Below are 22557 nucleotides of genomic sequence, written 5' to 3'. Positions count from 1 at the left end.
GAAATTAGAATAAGAGTAAATAATAAGTAAGAGGCATCATCATAACAGAAAGAAGTCAGAACACCTTGGGTTTGGGTTTTTTTTCCCCTCTCAAATAAAAAGGCAGATTTCCCGATGATCACTGAAATTATAACGACAGCGATTGATCGGAGGGCTTGCAAACGAAAAGGAAAAAAAAAAATCATCATCATTGGTCCTAAAAACGCAACCGTTCCCCTTTGCTCACTTGGCACAATAGAAATTGACTGTCTCTCAAAGAGCCATGCGCCTAGTGCTATTTATAGCCAGGGGCTGTGTTGGAAGATACCATTAAGCCTCTGCCGGGCAGACAGACAGGGGGGTGGTTGGATGGGAGGAGGGGGTTTAGCCAGAGTAGAGGCAAAAGCAATCCCCCACCCCTAGCCTCCCTTCCCCGTACACACACACATCCACACACTCACACCCCACCCCCTAGTCTGGCTGGGAATTTGAACTGATCCAGCCTGTTTAAACGGAAAGGACACAGATCTTCAATGTAAAAAAAAAATCAGATCAGACCCAGAGAGAGAGAGAGAGAGAGAGAGAGAGAGAGAGAGAGAGAGACAGAGAGGGAGGAGTGTGTGTGTGTGTGAGTGTGTGTGTGTGTGTGTGTGAAAGAGGGAGAGGGAGCGAGAGAGCGAGAGAGAGGGAGAGAGAGAGGGAGAGAGAGGGAGGGAGAGAGAAAAGAAGAGGGGGAAAAAAAGGAAAGAAGATTTTCTCTATGTATATAAAGATGGCCACGTTAGCAAACGGACAACCAGACAATACCAGCCTGAGTAGCAATCACAGCAACCCCAGCACCAACGGGCATATGAACGGATTAAACCATAGTCCCGGAAACCCATCCACCATCCCAATGAAGGACCACGATGCCATTAAGCTCTTTATTGGGCAGATCCCCCGTAACCTGGACGAGAAAGACCTCAAACCGCTCTTCGAGGAGTTCGGGAAGATCTATGAACTGACGGTGCTGAAGGACAGGTTCACTGGCATGCACAAAGGTGAGTTACCTCCTGAACTTTCCCGGGAGAGATCGGGAGAGAAAGGCAGGCTCCCTCTTTCTCCCTGTCTCTCTCTTTCTCTCTCTCTCTTTCCTTTCGATTTCATTTCATTTTATTTCATTTTTGGTTGGCCCGGGGGCGGAGGCGGCAGGCTGGGGGGGCAGGGAAAGAAATAATAGACCCATCCTGGGAAGAGAAGAGCGAGAGTCAGGGCAGGGAGTCAGCTCCTTTTGGCTTATATGTTAGTATTTTTTATTTCTTTCCCCGCTTTTTTGGGGGGTGAGAGGCAGCTCCCGGGGAGCGCCGGGCGAGCGGCGGCGCGGGCGCGGGGCCGGCGGCAGCTGTCCGCGGTGCTGAAGCCGGAGCGGGTGCTCTGTATTTACCTTCGGGAGCCGCTCTTCGTCAGCCCAGGGGTGTGTGTGTCCGTCTGTCTGTCCCTGGGTTTGCTGGCAACCCCCGATTTTACAACTGTTCCGTATCTGACACCGGCAGCTTTTTCTTTTCTTTCTTTCTTCTTTTTTTTTTTTCTTTTTTTTTCTTTTTTTTCCTCAATTTTTTCGTAGTTTTTTTTATTTTTACTGCTGTCACATTTATTATTTGTAGTCCTCTACAAAGCAAGAAGTGGAGGAGAGTGAGTTGCTCCGGGGGGGACTGTTTAATTTTGGTTCTATTCAACACGGGAACAGAGATATAAACAACAATAAAGAAGCCCATCTCAAGCGGGGCAGGGGTGTGTGCACAAAATCACGGTATGTGTGCTTGTGTGGGAGAAGGCAAGACAGAAAGGACAGGTGGCAGCTTAGTTCCAGAGGGAAGAAGTCTCTGACCAGGCATATTCCAAGCACTACTTTAATGTGCCCGAAGTCCATGCCGGGAACTTTTTAGGTTTTCTCTAAAGGTAGTGGAGATGTACTCCTCACACAATGCCTCACTTGCTCCATCTCTGCCCGCTCATTTCCCTGCTCAGCTTAGGCTCTCCGGAGGTGCCTATCAGATTAGATGGTGCTCCGTTTTGGGGGTGGGGGAGGGTGTGTGTAGTGGGGGAGAGATGCTCAGATCCTCGGGTAGGAAAGTAGGACTCGCAGGGAGGAAGTTGAAGGTAATTTGCATGGCAGTCCCTCTTAGAAATAGGAGAAAGGCAGAAGTGATATAAGCCACCTTATTAACTCAGATTCTGTGTGCATGTGTGTTTATATATTTTTTTTTTGTTAAAGAAAAGGGAAAAGAAAAAGACCGGGTCAGAAGTGATTGGGGTGTGACTCCAGATTTAGTGCAGGAGGAGAAAGCGTTTTGCACGGGGCCACGGGGAGAGTGGAAGTTGTATCTTTTACAGGACAGCTTCAGTACCCGTGTCTAGTCCAGCTTGGCAGACTCCTGCCAGTGACAGTCACCAGTAATGGCATTACTGGCTTCCCAGCTTTCCAGATGCCTTGGCGAGTTGTAAATCTTGAACTTAACGGCATGTTCAGCAGGCATCTCTTCCCCCTTCCCACTCACTCCCTTCCTTGCTTCCACTCTCAGGAAACGCGAATGAAAATATACCCTGACAGTGCAAAGTACCAGCTTTACACAGGCTGGAGAAAATGTTCAGGGCTCAGGGACTAGGGACTCAGTCTAAGTTATAGGATATTTCTCCCATCCTTACTTGCCGGTCGCTTCAAACACCCTTCTCATTTTTAAAATGATCAGTGTAGCTCTTTTGAACCTTGCTTTCTTTTCAGACTGTCTTCCTAGAAGCCACATCATGGTCTGATTGGCATTATTCAAACATTACACCCGTACTATAGTAATTATAAATAATAGCAATAAAAATAATAGTAAGAAGTGCAGGGAAGGAAAGGTCCTGAGAGATTTCATCTAATAGTGAGAGTAGACACTGAGCTCGTGTGTGTGTGTGCATGTGTTTGCAAAAAATTATCTAAGGTTTCTGTAAAATAAAAATAACAGCAGTAAAAGCTACACTGAAGAGAATCACTCAACATAGTGTAGAGGAAATCTTTGAGCTAACACTTCAATAAAGTATTTTTTTTCGGTCGTGGGAGGTTACTGTGATTTGTTGATGAGATTTTATTCTTTTGCTATGTTTTATCTTAAACCTGAAATTAATCATTCTGTGCGCTAACTTCAATTTCTATTTCATAGATTTGAGTTCTCTCTCTTTCAGTTCAGTTTTGCTTTTACTGTATGCCTGTATTCACAGAGACAAACTCAGGAAAGGGGAGAGAGAGAGAGAGAGAGAGAGAAGGAGAGAGAGAGAGAGAGAGAGAGAAAGGAGAGAGAGAGGGATCATTTATCTTGCTTGGATGTGTTTAACACATATCCCTGAATTAAGCAAGATACTAACTTCATTTCCCTTCATTTCATTTCTGTTCTAAAGCTGCAACCTAGGAAAAAAGCCAGGTGGGGAATCTTGTCACCTCATCAAACCAAACTGCATGAGTTCATCTCAAAACAAACAGTCATTTTTAACATGCTATAAGTTTTGGACTTTGGAAAGAAAATTTATGATGATGATTGTTATTTTGCGGGCTAAGGTTTGAGTGAAGCTTCAATAGACACCGAGTTGCCAGCATTTCAGAGATCGGTTTTATTTAGTACATCCGAGAAGAGTTTGAACTCCTTTCTAGCGATGCCGCTGATTTATTAGCTAATCCTGATAAAAATGTGCCTCTGGCTACCTGGAAAAAAATTACTTTCTTGCCAGTAGTGATTAATTACTATTAAGTCAAAAAGCGTGATGGGGCTTTGAAGGATGAGGGTTGTGTTTGGCTTTTTTTATTATTATTTTATTCATTTTATTTCATTTCTAATCTATTTTTTCTCTCTTCCCTTCTCTAAATGCAGTCATGTGAAGCATTGTATTCACTCAGATGTCCTTATTTTGGCTTTGCTTTGCAGGCGTAGGTGAAGAATTGCATAAAGATAGTCCAACTTGGCTCACAGGGGTAGGTTGGCAATACAAAACCCCAAGATGCTTTCCATAAGAGATGCATAATGCTTATACATTAATTGATCCATCACTCTCAGTTGATTTCATTCCTAATTCAGGGGATTAGGCTGTGGCAGTGGTACACCCTGAAGGGTTAATAGTAGGCTGTAGTTTATTTAAGTGTGCGGAGAGCATACCTTGGGTGTAGAGGGGGAGAAGGTGGGACTGTTCTGGGAGGAGGGAAGAGAGAGGAATTAGCTTAAAGTAAAAAAACAGCAACCGGAGTAATTTCAGGTGTAAATCCATTGAAACAAGATCAAAGGATGTGTATTCTTGAAAATATTATGAAGATATCCTATTGCGGTGCCCCTGTATAGCAGGAGGAAATTGAAAATTAAGAACCTAAAGTACATTACTATGCCCTCCTCCAAGAAAAACTATCACAAAAGGAGAGTGAAGTCCCAGGTTCTCTCACCAGCAGCCCTGGCTGATACCAGTACAGACACCAGGAAAGAGGCAGGGGATTATGATTCTCTTGCAGATACACAAAGAGAGAAGGGGTACGGGGGAAGCAGCATGTGGGGGAAGGCAGGAAAGGCTTGCCAGATCCCCGAGAAAATAAGCTTTCATGGCATGAGCGTAGCTGCTGCATATTTCCCCCATCCTTGCTTCTCTCCACACGGGGCAGGAACAGGTTCCTGCTCTGGTACTTTGCTGAAGGGTTGGGAAGAGGCTGTGTGCTGAGATCTACGGGTAGAAATCTACCGGGGCTGAGCTGACCCACCCACGCTCTCACACATACACGCACACACATGCACTGAGTTAACTAATCACTTTAACAATTTAGCAAGACATTCATTCATAACTTCCCCACATCTTATCTAGCTGTGGAGTATGCTTAAAGGCTGAGTTACTGGGAGATATAAAGGTTAGTGCTCTCAGGACAGCCATATTATAATGCATTATCTTTGAAGTCATTTAAGGCCAATTTAAGTGGTATTTAGTATAATATTTATGAATTAATGTTATCTAAATATAGGACTGTCCCCATAGGTTTAAACAGTCTCTTCTACTGAAGCTTGCTTGTACCCAAGGCCTGGGAAATGCTTTAATTTAAAATACACAGGTCTCCATAATATTCTATTTAGGAAGTCGGAAGAAATCAGCATTCCACACTTAACTGAGATTTACTGAAACACATGCGGGTGAATGCACTTAAAATGCGGAGATAGTGTGCACTGGAAAAGCAGGAGTCTTGCAAAGACTTGAGACCAACAGCACTCTTTCAACCCTTATTTAGGGGTGAGAAAAGCACAAACCCCCCAAAACCTTCTTGAAATCCACTGCTGCAGTCCTGTGGTTGGGGTGTTTTTCCTGCCTGACCTGAACCTCACTCTGTAAGCATTCAATGCAGATAGAAAAATGCAGTATGAAGAGAAGAGTTTAGTTCTTTTACAGCTTTACCTTCTTAAAAGTATAAATAATTTTGAAATTTAAGATTCCTCTGGGGTAGAAAAACAAGACTTCCATTCATTATATTCTATTCTATTTGATTACAAAGATAGATGATAGAAAAATTAAAACCTTGTTAAGTTTAAGGATGTTTATGAAGGTTTTGGATATATCAGAAATTCAAATGCGCAATGAAAATGATCATTCAGTTAAGATGATGTGTATGTTTATACGCAGAAATGTATAGATTTGTGTGTGTATGCATACAGAAAAAAAGATGTGTACACATTCATGTGTACAGCCTTTGGGAAATGGAAATTTAGTTGAAAAGAAGCGCAACGCAATACAGGTGCTGAATAAACTCCTCCATAATTGAAACATAAGACTTGCCTGTCTGAAAGCAACACATACAACATTTAGTATGGTAGTAAACCAAACAAGTTTTAGGGAGGTAAAGCACAAATAAACTGGAACAAAACAGAGGAGACTTCAAGCCTTAGGTCTAAAGAACAACCCCTTAAAACAATCACAATGCAATTTGATAGATTGATGGAAGAGAGGAAAAAAGCAACACCCTGTTCATTAAAATCTCCTGTATATATGAGCATCTATGTGTTTTGATAATGTCAAACAGATAGCCCAGATTGCTCCATAAATTATAAGATTACGCGTTAACTCTTTTTTTCCAGGGGTCTGGACATGGATTCTGGTTTCTAAAAGCAGCTGCAGCCAGTTATGATGCTGTTGTTACGGTTGTGTCAGCATTTCCAATACAAACTCTAATTTTCTGGGATCTCTTGCTTGCCTGTCAAGTTTTGCACTGAAAGCTGTTCCTCAGCTAGTCCCACTACCATATGAACTAATCATCCTTACAAGATGGATTTGTTTAAAAGTTACATTAATGCAAAAAAAAGAAAGAAATTAAAGTTTGTGTGCCCACAGCTTTTGTTTCTTCTCTTACATTTCTCCAGTTTAGACTCACATTTCTTACACTTTTACAGATTACAATTGCTTCTGTCCCTCAATACTTACATATTCTGGTGCCTTTGGGCATTTTATGGAATAAAAAAGGGTACTTTTTGTCCTTAAAAAAAAAAAAAAATAGGAACAACCAAATTTCTTAGTATTTATTTGTCCTTACCAAGGTTTTAATTAAGGTTTGAATCAGAAACTCACTAATTTCTGCAAGAAACAATAGGAATGGGGGGCAGCTTGGTTAATTTTATGTCTTTTTTATCCCATATCGACACAGAAAAAATCGGAAATTTCAACACTGAAGTAGAGGGAAAAATTGAGGATCCTTGTCACCTTGCATGAGAAGCGTGGTTCATCTGGTCCTGTATCCCGCATCTGCTAGTGGCCAGTGCCACCGGCAGGGCTTTCTTCAGCAGAGAATTCAAATTGCACAGCATAATAAAAGCCAGGCAGCTGATGGAATAGTCTTTTGAAGGAGATTGTCAGAAAGCACCTGGAAATTTTGTCTGGGTAAAGAGTGGCCGAGATTGCGGAAAGTGTCTTGTGCTCAACTGAAAAGCGGTTTGCACCTGTCAGGGAGGACAGGCAGAGAACTCTCTGTCCATGGTGGTCAAGAACAAGGGACAGAAGGGTGATCAAGGAGGGTCTCCTCCATCCTTAAGAGCTGGAAGTACGCAGCCACATTTTTCAGCACGACATCAGGGTGTTTTTTTATCATGCATACCCCTGTGTGCATGCACACCAGCCAGCCGCACTGACCCGACAGACCATAACGACACTAAAGGAGCTGTTACTGTCCCTCCCGTCAATCAGGTGTGAACTGAGGTGGTTGTATGTGACAGGCAGTAATGGTTCCAAGGGAGAAAAAGTGGGGGAGATGATCTAGGCTGTTGGACTGCTTACCTGCATTTAAAATACAGAGAAAGTACCAGATGCCCAAAGACCCATGCAGGTGCTGGCTCTAACCTCAAAGTAATATTCCAAAAAAGCAGGGGGCTGCAGAGCTCAACATGACCTGTCCATCAAGCGGTGTGTGGTTTCTGCCCCATAAGAGTTTGCACTAAGCAAGTGAGGTGCTAAGGAAGCTAAGTTGAATCCTGACTTTAACAAATAGCTGGTGCCTCATTAATCCCTGCGTCACCTTTACTTCAGGAGCAAAGGCCTTTACCTGCTTGCTGGACAGAGCACAGTGAGATTTCTGCCATCGCTTAGGTGGCTTCATGTTTGGAAATCCTGCTGCAGGTTTGCACTTATTCAGTGTTTCACATTCCCTTTAAAATTCTGGATTTGGGGTTTACACAACAAACCTCAACACTTGCAGATAATGCTACTAATTTCTGTGCTTGCTGGCTTGTCCCTTAACTTAGCTTTACTTCTGTAAGTGAAACTAAAACTAAAACAAAGAAAGGAACTGACAAAAGCCTGATCTCTGCCACATTTTTCACTCACTTAAGTGCTCCACTGACACTTGTATGACTGTTGCCGGAGTTTGTCATGGTGGACTGACCCTTATGCATTAAAATCTGCTGCAGAAAAAGGGAAAAATATAAACCGTGGTGAGTAAAAGTTATGGTTTTCTTCCACCATTGCTCACTTACTGAGCTGGGGTATATATTACAAGGGTTTCTTTTTCCTTCTACCTCCCAGCAAGCCATCATCGCATTTTGGGGATCTCAGGATCTACTGAGTCACTTTATCTGCGCTGCATCTCTTGGTGTGGTCTGGAGTCAGGGTGTCACCACAGAGATTGCATTTGTTTGCTTTTGTCACTGTGAGCCACAGCCTGAATGCACCTACAGGTGAATGCAGCTTTTAATGTACATTCATTATATCCAACTGACATCCCCTTGAAGGAAGAGCGGGCTTATTATTGTCGCTCCTTAAAATAAAGATGGATGAGAGCTCTAAACCTCTCAAATAAAGTGCCTGACCATACGTAGTAGCTAAAAATAAATCATATACGGCCATCTATTCCATGTAAATGAATGGCAAGACATATAGATATAGACATTGTGTTAAGTTTGTCAAGCAGAAGCAGCCAAAAATATTGATCAAGGCAAGGGGGAAAAATTGATAATGAACTGGACTCCAAGAAGACTTTAATTGACAGTGACTTCTGTGAACCAGCTTTGGACAGTATATATAAACTGACCACGATGTAACTTTATTGCAATGCACTCTCCTGTAATTAATTGTCACCTTTGTTAAGACTGGCTACAGATCAAAGGTTTAAAGATACTTAACAGGTTCTTAGTAACAAACCCTTCAGATGCATTAGAAATATCCGACAGTTCAGCCAATGAGGCATGCAGATTTCGATCTACCTCACCCTTATCTGTTTATTTCTTCCTCCTTTGTTGAACATGTAAAGTCATTGTTTAACATTAACTATTTAAAGTTTAACTTCGCTGGCAATTTTAATGCCTCCAGGGATATATTGTTGTGGTGATCGGGACCTTCACTGTAAGGTCTCTCAAAGTATTTTGCAAACAGAAAGTTGTTTATGGTTTGGTAGACCAAAGTGTAGTGCAGACACAGTTTGCAGTGCAGACTATTCTTACCCCTTTACGTGGCTAAGGTGTTTAATTTCCTTGTTTAAACCCAGAAAACATAAAAAGAATATAAAAACCTGAAAAAGCACATACACAAAAAGTGTAGCTGAAAATGAACTTTTACGGGAAAAATGCATAAGCAGTGAGATAGAAGTGCGCCTGACATTTGTACATCACACACATACAACTATTTATTTTATGTGCATGCTAATGAAAACATGTACTCAGTACAGACAGGATAATATAGGTTTCTAAATAATTCCTTTCTGAAAGACAGCACAGAGAACATACTCTTATGTGAAAGTGGCAGGTGACTTAAGAGGGTATTCCCGGAGTTATATGCAGAGTTTATTATACATAACCATTTACTCATTATACTATTTTAATGATACAGTCACACTTAATTCATCTCTGCTTTATTTGTACATTGTGTCTGAGCCTCCAAAATATTTTAGAGGCTACCAGGCTGCCTTCCCAGTGCACCAGGGCAGATAACTTTGGACATGAAGCTTCTTCAAACAGAATAAAAACGGAGCTTTGCAGACAGAGTTAGTCTGATGAGATCTGACTGCATATTTGGTCTGTTTCTAATTCAAATGCCTGTATATATACTACATAGGGACTGTGTATGCATGCATGTATCGAAAGGGCAGACTTGCATTTGCACATAGTTCCTCTCCTTCCCAGTCCCTAAGGATAGATTCGCATCACATAATATGCATCACTCACTGCAAACGCACACAAATATCTTTGTCGGACTCGGTAGCTTCTTGCAGGTAGATGTATAAAGCAGCATCAGCCTAATAATATCCCTATAAAACAGCGTTTCCTTCCTAGGATCGAGAGGGATGAAGGTTGTCAGAAGATCAAAAGATATATCACAGTGTGCTTGTAGAAATCCCCTGATTATGTTTCCTCTCTATAATGCTCTAATTCACTATTTGATCAATTGTAAAAGGGCAAATGCTTTAGGAGGAAAAAAAAAGTATTAGGTTACTAGATGCTTCAGGGTGAGTGAAAATCACACCTAAAATTATATGTAGCAATACAGTAATGAACTTATCAATACTTCTTTAAGGAATCTGACAGCCCTATATGAGAGATTCAGTTCTGTGAGCAAAGGTCACAATATAGGTATTGCTTATTAAGACTATCGATAGCCTAGTTGACCAATCTAACCAGAGACTGTATAATGTACCTGCTGTTAACAGGCGGGGAGGAGAACTATGAAGAATTTACAGAATTGCCCACATGTAATATTAATAATATTGATTGATTCTAATAATATAATAAGGTAAAGATGCACTTCTTTGAAATGGTGCATGGAGGAAGCAGGGGGAGAGTGAGATACCTTTGCTGAACAGATTGAATTGGTTTGTACTTCTCTGGAAGTTAATCTAGTGAAAATTCAGTTTTCTCACCTGGGCTCTGTTTCCTGCTCATTATTTCACTAAACACAGACGGAAACCAGATTTGCTGTTCTCTAGGATCGGGTCTTGGCCCAATAGGTGCACAAAAGCCAGGGACCTGAGAAACTTGTCGCAGCGAGGAGTATTTTGGTCAGCAACTTCAGCCCCCGTCAAAATAGGATTAATCCTAGAGAGTTCTTTTTCAGCACAGAATTGCAATGAAAATGTTTCATGTTTTTCCCCCCATACCTTTATCAGCATTTAAGGGAAGGGGGGAAAAACATGGCGGAAATAACATACGTTCAACACTGTGTGAAATCTATTATTGATAAGAAAGGACTTTGCAGAGCAGCCGCACACCTGCCCCAAAGCCTGCTGAAGCCCAGGAAAAGCTCAGCCTTGCCTGCAGCAGTGTTTGGATTGGGCCCGAAGTTACGGGCAGCTCTGCAAGATGCCGCTGGTTGAAGCAGGAGCAGCCGATCACGCGCGATGCGACTGACTTAAGGTTGTTGCTCACCCAAGCCCAGACACACAGACCTGGCTCCATCCGAATTCCCTAACTACTCCCTCTGCAACACTAGGCTGCCTTATCTAGGTAAGCTAGTTCACTCCTTCTGCTCTACCATTCAGCTTCAACCGTTCTCGTTCCAGTGTCCATATGGTACTTTCAAGAAGGTTTGCATTTCATTACACCCTTTTTTTTTTCAGTTTATGGGGCAAGTGTTTTTCTTTTGTGAGCATTTAATTGCTTTTAAACGCGATTTATTTGATCGTATTCCATCTTCAATAATACATGGATGAGGATGCAATTTTTCACCCTCTTTTATAAAGATATATTGTTATTCAATTATGCTATTCTGTGGTATTTGTTCTGTTTTGTGCATTCAGAAGGAGCTTGGTTACTTTTTTACATCACTTTCCTTCTTCCTATCTTCTTTTTATTATTATTTATATGGATTTTTTTTCTTTTTAGAAAAAGAAATCTCATTCAAGACACTGGCAATAAATGAGAAAAGTAGGAGTGGAAATGAGGAATGGGCAAGACAACCAACAAAAATCCTTTGGCAAACTCTTTAAAAGCACACCATTGCCTCATGTTTATTTTCAAGAAGGGATACAGCCAATTTTGATACCAAAAAAAGAGTATCTTAGAAATTATTTAACTCCAAGTTTAGTAACTAACAGAGAAGGGGAAAAAAAGAAGTGAGTCAACCCACAGGAACACTGGCAGAAAGGGCACCTAAAGATCTTGCAGGAGACAAGAATGCCAGAATGTTGCTAGTTTCTACATTCTGCTAGGGATTTGAAAAGTTAACAGGGAATTAAACAAACAAATAAAGAAACACGGAACACAAGAATTGACATTCCTTCTGAATATTTGTAATGGCTAATACACCTCAGAGCTGCTCCGTTTAAATTGCTGCCTGTGCCTGCAGCTTCATTCAAAGGAAGGGCATTATCTGGTGGGTGAGGGCGGGCAGTGAGGACGCCTAGGTTCTAATCACAGCGTGGATAATTACTCACCAACACTCTCTGATGGAGTCACTTAAGCTCGGTGCCTTCAGGCCTGAACTGAAACCTGTTGAATCAATGGAAAGATTCCCATTGGCTCTAGTGAGCTATTGATCTTTCATTTCCCCAACTGCAATATTAGGCCAGCAGGATTTTTTTTTTTTTTTTTTTTTTTTTTTTTTTTTTTTTTTTTTTTATGAGGGAGAAGGGGTAGCGGTATAAATTTGACTTTTTTCTGTGTAAAGGTTTTGGTGTGTCTCTGATAGTAAATGTATTACATCAGAGCCCCTTTCAGCGTAGATCCGAAAAACACGCTTTCAAAAAACACTGAGTGGGGGCATGGAAAATTAGCTTTGCTCATTTCACTTGTAAATACATATTTGTTCCCTGCTTTGCTAAGAAAGGGTCAACATCAATTTTGCCAGTTTTCTTTGTGTGAGTAGGATTCAGCCTTTGTAATTTCTCTGTCTACAGGAATGTCATCATTCACTGATTCAGGATCTTGATTTATACTTTTTTTTCCTCCTTCTTTTAGTGAATCACATACATACTCTTCATTGTTATGGCAACTGAGGGAGCTGCAAAGCAAGGATTTGATGAAGGGCTGCATCCCACCTTTCTTCTTTGAGGGCCCGATCCAAACCTATTGTTTGCAACAGAGTTTGGATCAAGCTGAAGGTATCTGCCTTCACCGGGTCAGTAAAAAGAGCAAGTTCCCTCCAGACAAGTGTACTCCTGCCCTCAGTACAGGCAGATGGAATTGGCAGTCGTCGCCCATTTACCGAGCACCGACCCAACACTCTCTGAAGTCAATAGTTAGACTCTGACCCAGCCTCACAAACAACAGACAGACACTGTGTGAATCCTTAAGCAGGGATGTGAATATCCCTGACTTTGGCAGAGCAAGGTAGTCCAGAAGGGAGTTTTCACTGCTGCTACCCAAGGTGTAGGTTGTGGGGAATAAATAACATCTCAGTGTCCTTAGGTATCCAGACACAAAAAAATTAATTTAGTGATATTTTCATCAAAGAGGAGGGTTTTAGGTGATCGCCTACAGCAAAGATCTGACAAAAAAATTAATCAGGTTCCTTGTGTTTCTTTTTTTAATTATTTCAGTTGTAGTTTTAGTTTGTTCATCAGTAGCTATGTACATGGGATTTCTTTCTGGTTTTTTGTTTGGGGTCTTTTTTGGTGTTTCCATCCCATCTGTGCTCATGTGTTTTATGAAATAAATGAAGGAGCTGGAGTGTGCATGCAGTTATGTGTGTGTGTGTAGAGTCGATTATCTAACCCCTAGTCTATTTGAAATCATCACAGTGCACTCAAGTCAATGATATTCTGTCAAAGGTGGAGAGGAAGCCTGCGTGCAGTGTGAGTGTGTGAACACGATGCTGTTTGATTGCCTGAAATCCAACTAAGTCTCAGTTTCAAAGGCCTGGGGGCAGCAGAGAAAGTATTTGTTTGTTTAATTATTTATATATTTACTCAGCTTTACTGACAGTGTTTGCAGATGGGGGAAAAAAAGAAAAAAAAAAAAGGAAGAAGGAATGTTGGGTTCTTGTTTGGAGGGGAACATGTATTGTATTAGCCTCAATCTGTTCTCCCTTATAACAGCTGCTTTGTGCTGTTAAATGGTCATTTGTTACTGACCGGCTCATTGAAAAAGGCCAGAGAGGTGCTGGTAGAATTAGATTTCACGAGTTTATTCATAAAAGGAGTTGCACAATAGGTGTGTCATTCCCCTGTCTTTTCCTCTGCACCGATCCAGGGACAGGACTTCTGGCAGCAGCTTCTTAATTCAAAAAAGATATAGCTGAGCCACCAGCAAACCAGATGACCCTGCTGTGACAAAGCACACAGGTCCGACTGCCGGGTGAGCAGCTCGCTCCCCCGGCTTGGGCCTCTCTCCTTGGCCCCTGCCTTTGCTGTTCAAGTGCAGCACCCAGGCTTTCACTCACTGGGCTTGCATCCAAGATCAGCTCTTCATCCTGGCTTCCCAGCCTTCCTTGCCTGCTTGCAAGTACAGGTGTGGGTGTGTGGACCACAGGCTTAGATCCCCTCCAAGATCTTGTCCCTTCCCCAGGTGCCGCTCCAGGCTCGCTGCCCATTCCCACTTGTCAGCTTACTGTGCTCATGAGTCGTTCATTTTCCATAGCCAAGCTACAGATCATTTCCCCCAGCTTTCACTATCGCTGCTCAAACTCCCCTTCCCTTGGTTCAGCTCTGCACCGATGTTCTGCCCTCGCACCGTCCCTTGCAGAAAACACTTCACCGGTTCGTGTCGCGAGTCACCACCTGGGTTCTCTCCGACCATGCTAGCTATCTCTCCTCTCTTTTCTCATCTCCTTCCCTAGCAGGTTTTGGGAAATGGAAGTAATGCTGTCCATATTTTCAGAAAGCAAAATAGCCATGGGTAATAGCTGAAAGACCCGCACTCATTAAATATGCAGATACACAACCAGACACATTTCTGTACATAAACTACTAAGAGAGTAGGCAGAAAAACATTTTTGTTTTTGAGTTTTTTCCCGCCTTTTGGGGCTCAAAGCTCAAAGTCCTCTTTTAAAGATTAAAAAAAAAGTTCAGTAAGCATTTAATTTCACAAAGACAATTGCACCTTTTTATTTTTTAACTTTGCTTGTTTCATTAAATAAGCAGCTGGTTTCTCACACCTGAACAAAGATCCTGCATATGTTTTCCTTTGAATTCTAAAAATTGTTCTTAATGATCCCTGGCAGTCCATTCTGAGACTACACTTCAGCTTCTTGCAAAAAATATTTTTGCTCCCTATTTTGAAACATAACTTCAGAAACCAGAACTTCACTTCCAGAACCTCTCTCTAGCAATCCAAAATTAATGTGAGAAGGCAAAATAAGCACTTGATATGGTGTTGCATCAAAGTCTTCTTCAGTCAGAGGTAGGTAGGAAGGGTTTAGGAGCCTATTTCTAGCCCAGTCTTCTTACTAACCTTCTGTATCTTACCTGATCCCATTTCTAGACCTCGCTCTTCCTTAGTTTGCTGTGTGTAAAGAGGAATTTATGATATCCAGCTTTGCAAAGAGCTTTGTGTATATTTAAGTCAGAAGTCATGCTGTAGCTTTAGCGGTGATGGTCTAAGGTTATAAATGAGACCAAATTTGTAAGGAGAGGTAATATCTTTTATTAGTCCAGCTGATATAGCTGGAAAAAAAAAAAAAGTCTTCCTTGTGTGCTTGAAAGATTGTCTATTTTTTTCCAATTGTATCACTCAGTCTAATAAAAGATATTACCTCTCCCAGCAAGGCTTGTCTCATTTGAGGTGTAAAGCATGTAAGCTGGTAATTTAGGCCAGTTTTTTGTCTGTCTTGAGGGATTAGACTTTTCCTCACCTAGGTGGACAAGGGGAAAAGCACCCCGGGCTGGTGTCCCTGTCTCTCACTTTCTGTGATCAGCAGCGGTGGCCATCTCACAGGCATTGAGAGGTGCAGGGAAACTCCGACAACCCCTGTTTTCTGATTGTGGAGATGTCCTTCCTTTTTTGCTGTTCTGCTCCCTTCCAAAGCACCACATGCCCTCTTCTCACCCCTGTGACTGTGATTTATTTAAAAAATTGCTGCGTGTATGTGTGCGTGCATATGTGTGTGGGCAACCACACAAACATCCCCAAGCTGCCGAGCAAGCTGATGAGCATTTTCTAATGTATTTAGCAAGTAATAATGCAAACCACAGGCAAAAAGTACACAAGGACAACAGGTAAAATGCTTAAGCCAGGGAAGACTTTGGAAGGAAGGTATTTTTTTCCGCAGCTATGAATAAATTGCAGCCCCCTCCATGGCTGGGAGAAGTATTTTGGTGGTTATTTTTTTTCTGTTTGTTTGTTTGATTTCATAAAGTGTTGCTGAAAATACTAAGCAGCAGAAAAGAATCCAGAAGCAGATAGCAGGTTTTCAGACACAGCAAAATCTGAGTCGTACGCATAAGGCAGCAGTAGTCAGAGGACAGCTATTACTTATGCTTGGCTTTACTACCAGGGAAAGCGTCGGATCATCTATTCAGATCAGGATAGTCAGCTATGCCAAAGGTTTAATCAAATATTAAACATGGTCAGTAAACTTAAACCAACGTTAGACATGCAGGAGTTCTGTTCCTTTTCAAGCAAGCACTCTAAGAGAGGAAAGTTTTGTCTTGTCTTTCTCTGATGGAGACCTTCTGCGGCTGGAGGGATTCTTTTTGCAGACAGGGATCCGCATGGGTGTATGTCTGGATAAATAGGTGTGCATGTGGGTCTCCAAATGTGTGTCCCTTACCCTGCCAAGTAGAGACAGAGTTGATTTTTCCCAACAAGTTCATCTCTTTCTCACTCAGATAATTACCTATGTGCTTTTAACTGTTCGCCCTGTCCATTTCTCTGTCCATCTGTCCCTCTCCAAACATGTTTTCTCTCCTGCACTCCCTCTCATAATCTCTTCAACAGGGTTAGAAAGGTGTGTGCTTGTAGATATGTGTATGTATGTATTTGCAAACCCGTTCAGGTAAATGTGAATATCTGGCTGCTTATTGATAAATAAGCACTTACAAAGCCACATCTGCCTCCTTCTTCTGTGCATTTGGGCTGTATTTACACCCTCCAGCTCTTATTTATTCTGACTGAGGACAGTCAAAGGTAGAACATTTTGCAGGGAGTTTTGGTTTACAATGTTACCTCTCCCTTCTATTATTCATTCTCTCTGATTTTTATCTAATCTCTCTTTGATTGTCCTGGTGCAGCTTAAGAGACAAAGTGAATTTTTATTACATCATCAATATAATCTCCAGCTAATCAGCATCTGTGTGCATTACCTTGCCCCCCTTTGGCTTTTCATCTGTGTCCATAAATAATAAGAATAAGGGCCGGTTTTTGTCTGTGTGCGTGTGTTTGTGTGTTGGTATCAGCGAGAGAGTCACAGCTGCACTTTTTCATTTCAGCCAGCTTGTTTTAGCAAGCTTGTTTTACACTGGACCCAGGTCTCTGCAGATTGTCTTGACTATTGCCCAGATTAATTTCCTGGTGCCTAATGCTTAAATCGTGGAAAAAAATTAAAGTGGATGAATCCATACACATCTTCTTGCAGCAACTGAACTTTGCTGTTAATTGTACAAACATTTCCATGGCACTACAGGCAACTTGCCCAGCCCCAGTGGAGTGTGGGGTAGCCAGCATATACCCCTATATAGACATTTAGCCTCTAAACTTTTAGTGAATGCTTGCCACTCTTTCCTGGGTAGGAGAATAGTACATTGCATATCTTTGAACAGGAAGCTTGGAGACCAGATTTTTGGCTTTTGATTGCTGATATTTTTCCACAGCTTGCTGTGTAGCTCTTAGCCTGACACTCAGGTCCGCAAATTTTGCAGAGTTGAGCTCCTATACATTTTTTTCTCCTCCTTTTCCAGCTCTGGAAGAACAATGAGAATAATACCTCCCCATAAAGTAAGACTTGTGCCGTACTTTGAAATTCTCATCCTCTGTATAGATGCATTGCGAATTTTAAACAGAATCTCTCTGCTATCTCTTTAAAATACCCTGATTTGGCAGAGCAAGGCAGTAGCAGTGCCTCTCTGTTAAGCAGGCAGATTTCAGATTGGCTTCCCAGTGGCTTAGGGTGATACTCACACCCGATACACAAACTGTAACACTTCTATCCCGTTCTGAAGTGCCAGGATCAATCCTTTCCAAGTTGTCCAAGACTCCTCACAAGCACCGTGTGAGGGTTCGATTAGATATGACAAAATCTTCAATTAAAAAAGGCACATACACTTATGGAAAAATTTTAGACCGATATAGTGGAGAGCAGCAAACCCTTTGGGAAAGAGTATGGCTCTCTTCCAGATGTAATGTAGCTATGGTATAGAGCTGTCCATCCAGCAAAGTGTGCGTTTAATTCACATTGTGGAAAGCCTCCCAGAACACAATAGGTTCTTAAAGTTGAGCAGGTGCTTAAATGCTTTGCTGGATCTGTGGAAATCTGTAGTTCAGATGAAATAATTAAGCGTAGGGGTGTTACAGAAGCCAGTGAAAAGCATAATTCTGTGACTCAGAAATAACACTCCTTCATAGCTGTGACAGAACAGTGAAATAATGAAAGAAGCACTGTGTACCTTGAACACCTTGCAGGGTGGATCAGGCTGAGACCACCTCTATATTTCAAAATATTTCCTTTCTGAATTCTTTCTTCATGGACAGATTCTGATTTGATTTGGCTTGAGAATGGGATTTGCTTCAAGCAAACAGAAACACAGAATATTTTCAGTCCTCCTCTTCTGTTTTCTTTTTTATAGCAAATCCTTTTCCCTGGCCCCTCCAGTTCCACTCCCTGTTTTGACAAACCAGCTCATTTATCAGATGGGAAAAGAGGATGGGAGGAATAGGAATATTTTTGGTTGCTTCTGTTTTGCATGATATAATCCCCCTCTCCACTTAGCACCTCCGTAAATAGGAGTTCCAATCTGAAATTGGTCACAGTTTATCGAACTCAGGATGAGACCAGATTGGGTCCTGAGTCTCTGTCAGCCATCTAATAAAGAAAACAGAATTTTACACTTCAGACAGATAGATCTGACACTTCATATAATGTCTTCTGATTTTTCTGGATCTTTATCCTTTATCCTTTTCTTATTTTTTTCTTTTTTTTTCTTTTTTAAAATTTTGAATGTTTATTTTCACGTGTACCGCTAGGTCTTTCCTTATTGTTTCACTATTTTTTTATGCCCCCTTGCATGTTTTTACACTCTTTCTTACCCAGCTTCCCCAAACCCAATGGCTAAATCCCTTGGGCAGGGATGAAACCACGATAATTGCTGGATAAAAGTCTACCTTGAAGGATGAAGAGCATCCCCACATTTAGAACTGGAAGCCATGAAAAAGAACACATCACTTATCTGAATTTGCTGTTCATTCAAGCACTGTTTATGGAGATTTACAGTTCCTTGCCTGCGCAAAGAGCTCTATTGCATGGTGTCTGCTGGAGGATTTTAGGTGGCAGTATTAGCTGCGGTATTAAAAATGCATCGGAAGGCACGGGGTGGGAGATTAGTTGGATAGAAGGACCCATGAATGAAGGGTTAATTGCATTCAAAGAGGCCATCGTATGGAGCAGAAGAGGCAATAGGTTTCTTTTCTTCAAAATTTACTAAATAGCTGGAAACACGGTTTAATGAATTTTAATGGGATCTTTCTGAATCCTATGCATATTGCATCTGCTGACTGTAGGAAGTCAAAGTATTGTTGAAAGGGAGGGTATTGCCCTACTTTAGGTTTCACAGTTCTGTATTTAAAAAAAATATTCTGCAACAAGCACTTTATTCAATATATATTTTTCTCCCTATTTAATTCCTGCCCCCCCTCCACTGCAAGTGGAAAAGACATTCAGAATCTGTGAGCCCTCAATACCATAGATTATTCTACTGTTATGTAACACGTGCTTTACATTTATTGAGCCATCTTGTGCTGTCAAGATAAAGGAGGCCTTAGAATTTTCCTTGCTTATGAACCATCGATGAAGACATGGTGATGAATTCTCCTCTTGGTTATATCCATGTAAATCTAGAGGAACTGACTCTCGTGAATTTCTTCCAGGATTACTGTGATATAAATGAGACTGGGATTTGGCCCAGTCTGCTGGGAGAAATAAAGAAGGGGAAGAGTCCGAGTTCTCTTTCTCCCTTCCAAGTGTGCATGGGCTGAGCTGGGATCTCACCATACAACTCATTTCCACAGAAGCTCCAGCAGAGGCAGCAGAAAAGCCAATCTATTTGACTTCGATGCAACACAAACCAGATACCCACTCACACTTTAGAGAGAACGGGTTTAAAGGAAGCTTTTTCCTATGGTAAACCAAGGCAGGGCATGCAGTGAGTTTGTCTCAGAGGAGCTGTGTGAATGCAGCACGTATTTTTTACGTCTGTCTTCACTATGTTGAGGTTTCCCATTGCCTTGGCAACTTGAATTTTCTCTGTCGCTCATCCTCAAAATGCCAGGCACCCTCCCAGGCAGCTGATAGGATAAGGCTGCCCTACTTTTCATTAACCTGGGGCCCAGTTCTCCTTTGGGGTGCAGAGAGAATTGCTGAGACCCTCAGAACAGAAGCTTTGAGGTTCCCTCGAAGCCAGCAGGAATTGACAGGGCTTGCCATCTTACAGGATTGTAGGTCTGTGGAAGGAGAAAACTGCACTGTTTTAACTGCAGCAGCATGATCAGGATGGCAAAACTTCTGTGTTAGAGATGTTGTAGTACCTATATAGAAATGGTCACACTCCCATATAAGTACACAGACGTACACACAAATATAGAAAATGTGAAAGGAAAGTAAAAGCATGCTGGCATTAGGCGTTGTTAAACCAATCTGACCGTGGCTATTCTACTGGGATAATATGTTCTGTGACCAGTTGTTGTTACACTGGCTCTGCAGATCCAGAGGGTGTCCCAACATAGGAATCAGGGCTCCCTTAGATCAGAGACAATCTTAAATCTGGATTTGGAGCGAGACTATCTAGACTGAGAACAACAGGAGGACTTTGCACCCAGAGTTCTTTAAAAAAGAAAGACAGGTATTTAAACACTCTTCTCCAGGACTCCAGACAGCACGTCTTCCCAGTACCGGGTTGGTGTATCTTCCCCCCCTTGTCTCCCATCCTTCCCTCACTTGTTTCAGATCTTTCTCTGCTTACAAGCAGGCAATGTGATGCCTGCTTTAATGGCACAGATAAGTTAGCCATGCAGCTCGGAGTGCCAGCCCTAAACCACCTATCCTCCTCCCTTTGATCTGGAATCAAAACAAAAGACGCCGGCATCAAAACGATCCTTTGCCAGGTAACGGTTACTTTGTGCGCATCGCCTTAATTCAGCTGTGAGGAGCTCTCATCTTTGTATCGTGCCCAGATCTCTGCTCATCTTAATACTTTATCAATGTGCCAGCAAGCTGCTTCTATCGTGGATACAGCTGTGCAGAAGCTGTCAGCGTTTTTAAGTAAAGCATTAAACAATACTTCAGGAGACAGCAAGTTGTTATTTCCTTACCCCTCCTCCAAATCTTCCCTCTTCCCCTCCCTCGCCAAGCCCAAATGATGAAGCCCTTATTTTTATGTCAGCTTCGTGCTCAAATTATACAACCCAAATGCATTTTCCTTCCCCCCCTCCGCCCCGATGGGACACGTTCTCTCTCTAAGGGGTGGAGAAAGAGAGGCACAGGAGTCCTTCTGAGGAGCTGTAGACTAAATGAACCTCATGAGCTGTTTTGGTGGCTCATTTCCCCTCCGTTCCAGGTGAGCTGCTGGACTGAACCCAGAAAAGCCACCCACCTCACCCAGGTCCCTCTAAAAGCACAGCCTGGGTTTCATAGCCCTTTCTAGACTTTTAACACACAGTGTTGAGTGATGGGTGTTAGGAGACATAGTTGTTTTGGTTTTTTTTTTCCTAGCTCAGCTGTTGGTTTACTCCGTAGACGCTGAGCAAGTAATTTCTAGAGAAAAATTAAAACTGTCTGTCACTGGTTTTAGTGCCTACTTGTTTTGTGGGCTTGTTATGTACATGCTTTGGGGAAGGGGGGTCCCTAACACAATTGGTGTTTCAAGCTGGACACTAAATTCGAGATTGATTTAAAAATTTCGAGATACTTAACTTGTTGGCATTGAATTTATGATTCTTGCTTTACAAAACTGGATAAATAAAATTTCCCTGTAAAGAACTTTGAGATATTCCAAAAGGTTAGCAATTGACAGTCACTTGAAGTATCAGGGATCAGACCTTGTTGGGCTTGCACATACTGCATAAACAGATATATCTTAACAGGAATATTTTGCCAGATTCTTGCTGTAGGGAATCCAGCTTGTTTTGGTGCATAATAATCTATCCACCCCAATTTTTTTTCTTTTTTTTTGGTGTTTTTTTTTTTTCCCACTTTTTTTCCCCCTCTTCTCCAGTGAGGGGCAGTTGTGAGGCACCAGTACTGAGAACAAAGTTTACTCCTCATATGTTGCCTTCGGCACTGACCCCCTCCTAATAAGTCAGGTCGAATTGATGCAGGCAGGACCAAGGTCAGGCTCGCTTGACTCTGGCTGTGTCTTCCACACACCAGATACAATGCTGCCACTTTGTGGCTCCTTCCTCTCTGTTCTGCTGCACGCACTCCCCCAGTGCTCTCATCCTGCCAGAGATCATCCCAGCTTTCTCTCCAGGGAGGGCTAGTGACACTCCAACTCTCACACTGCCTGGTCGGGGCTGCCATCCAGCCCTACCTGCCTCCACAACAGGCTGAGGCCAAAAAAAAACCCCTCTGCCAGTGGTCATCTATTGTAAGCCCCTTGTGCCCTCCCGTAACCTGTCTCGTGTGGCACCTAGTGCTTCCAACTAAAACCCTCTGAGCTGGAAGGGAGGGTGTAGGGATGCCAAACTTCAATCCTCAGATAGACACCACCTGTTTTTACCCTCCTCTCCAGATCCTTATAGAGGTGGCTGATGATTTTGGTGCAAGAAAAATGTACTCAGGCCACTCTTTTCCTAAACATCTTTTCTCTTTATTGTCTGTCAGGTTCTCGATCTTCTTTTTTTTTTTATTACCGTTCCTTTTTTTCTTACTTCCTTCCTTCCTTTGAGGAAAAGAAAAACACATACACACAAAAACACAGCAGGACAGGAAATTAAACCTTTGCACAAAGATGATTTGGTAAGATGCTGGCTTTTCACTCATTTGTTT

General features: G+C 42.1%; 1 protein-coding gene across 16 annotated transcripts in view; it reads left to right on the top strand.

The window, feature by feature from the left end:
• Nucleotides 1-390: 390 nt before the first annotated feature.
• The window catches only part of CELF4 (CUGBP Elav-like family member 4), a 712244-nt gene continuing 690077 nt past the window's right edge, over nucleotides 391-22557 (top strand). For 7 of the 16 annotated variants that reach the window (XR_011678996.1, XR_011678995.1, XM_071425772.1 and 4 more), the window contains exon 1: nucleotides 394-1019. Coding sequence is in view for 14 of the 16 variants with exons in the window: in XM_071425772.1 (XP_071281873.1) it covers nucleotides 740-1019 (280 nt within the window). In the remaining 2 variants the exon portion in view is untranslated. Of the gene's footprint in view, nucleotides 1020-22557 lie in introns of all 16 variants that reach the window. The other 9 variants (XM_071425776.1, XM_071425770.1, XM_071425769.1 and 6 more) reach the window with 5 other exon arrangements.

Source organism: Agelaius tricolor, unplaced genomic scaffold, assembly GCF_023055355.1.
Source record: "Agelaius tricolor isolate 1412-34295 unplaced genomic scaffold, bAgeTri1.0.p SCAF_4, whole genome shotgun sequence".
In the NCBI taxonomy this organism is placed as follows: domain Eukaryota; kingdom Metazoa; phylum Chordata; class Aves; order Passeriformes; family Icteridae; genus Agelaius; species Agelaius tricolor.
The sequence above is the reverse complement of the archived record's forward strand: the minus strand, read 5'-3'. Positions and strand labels throughout refer to the sequence as shown.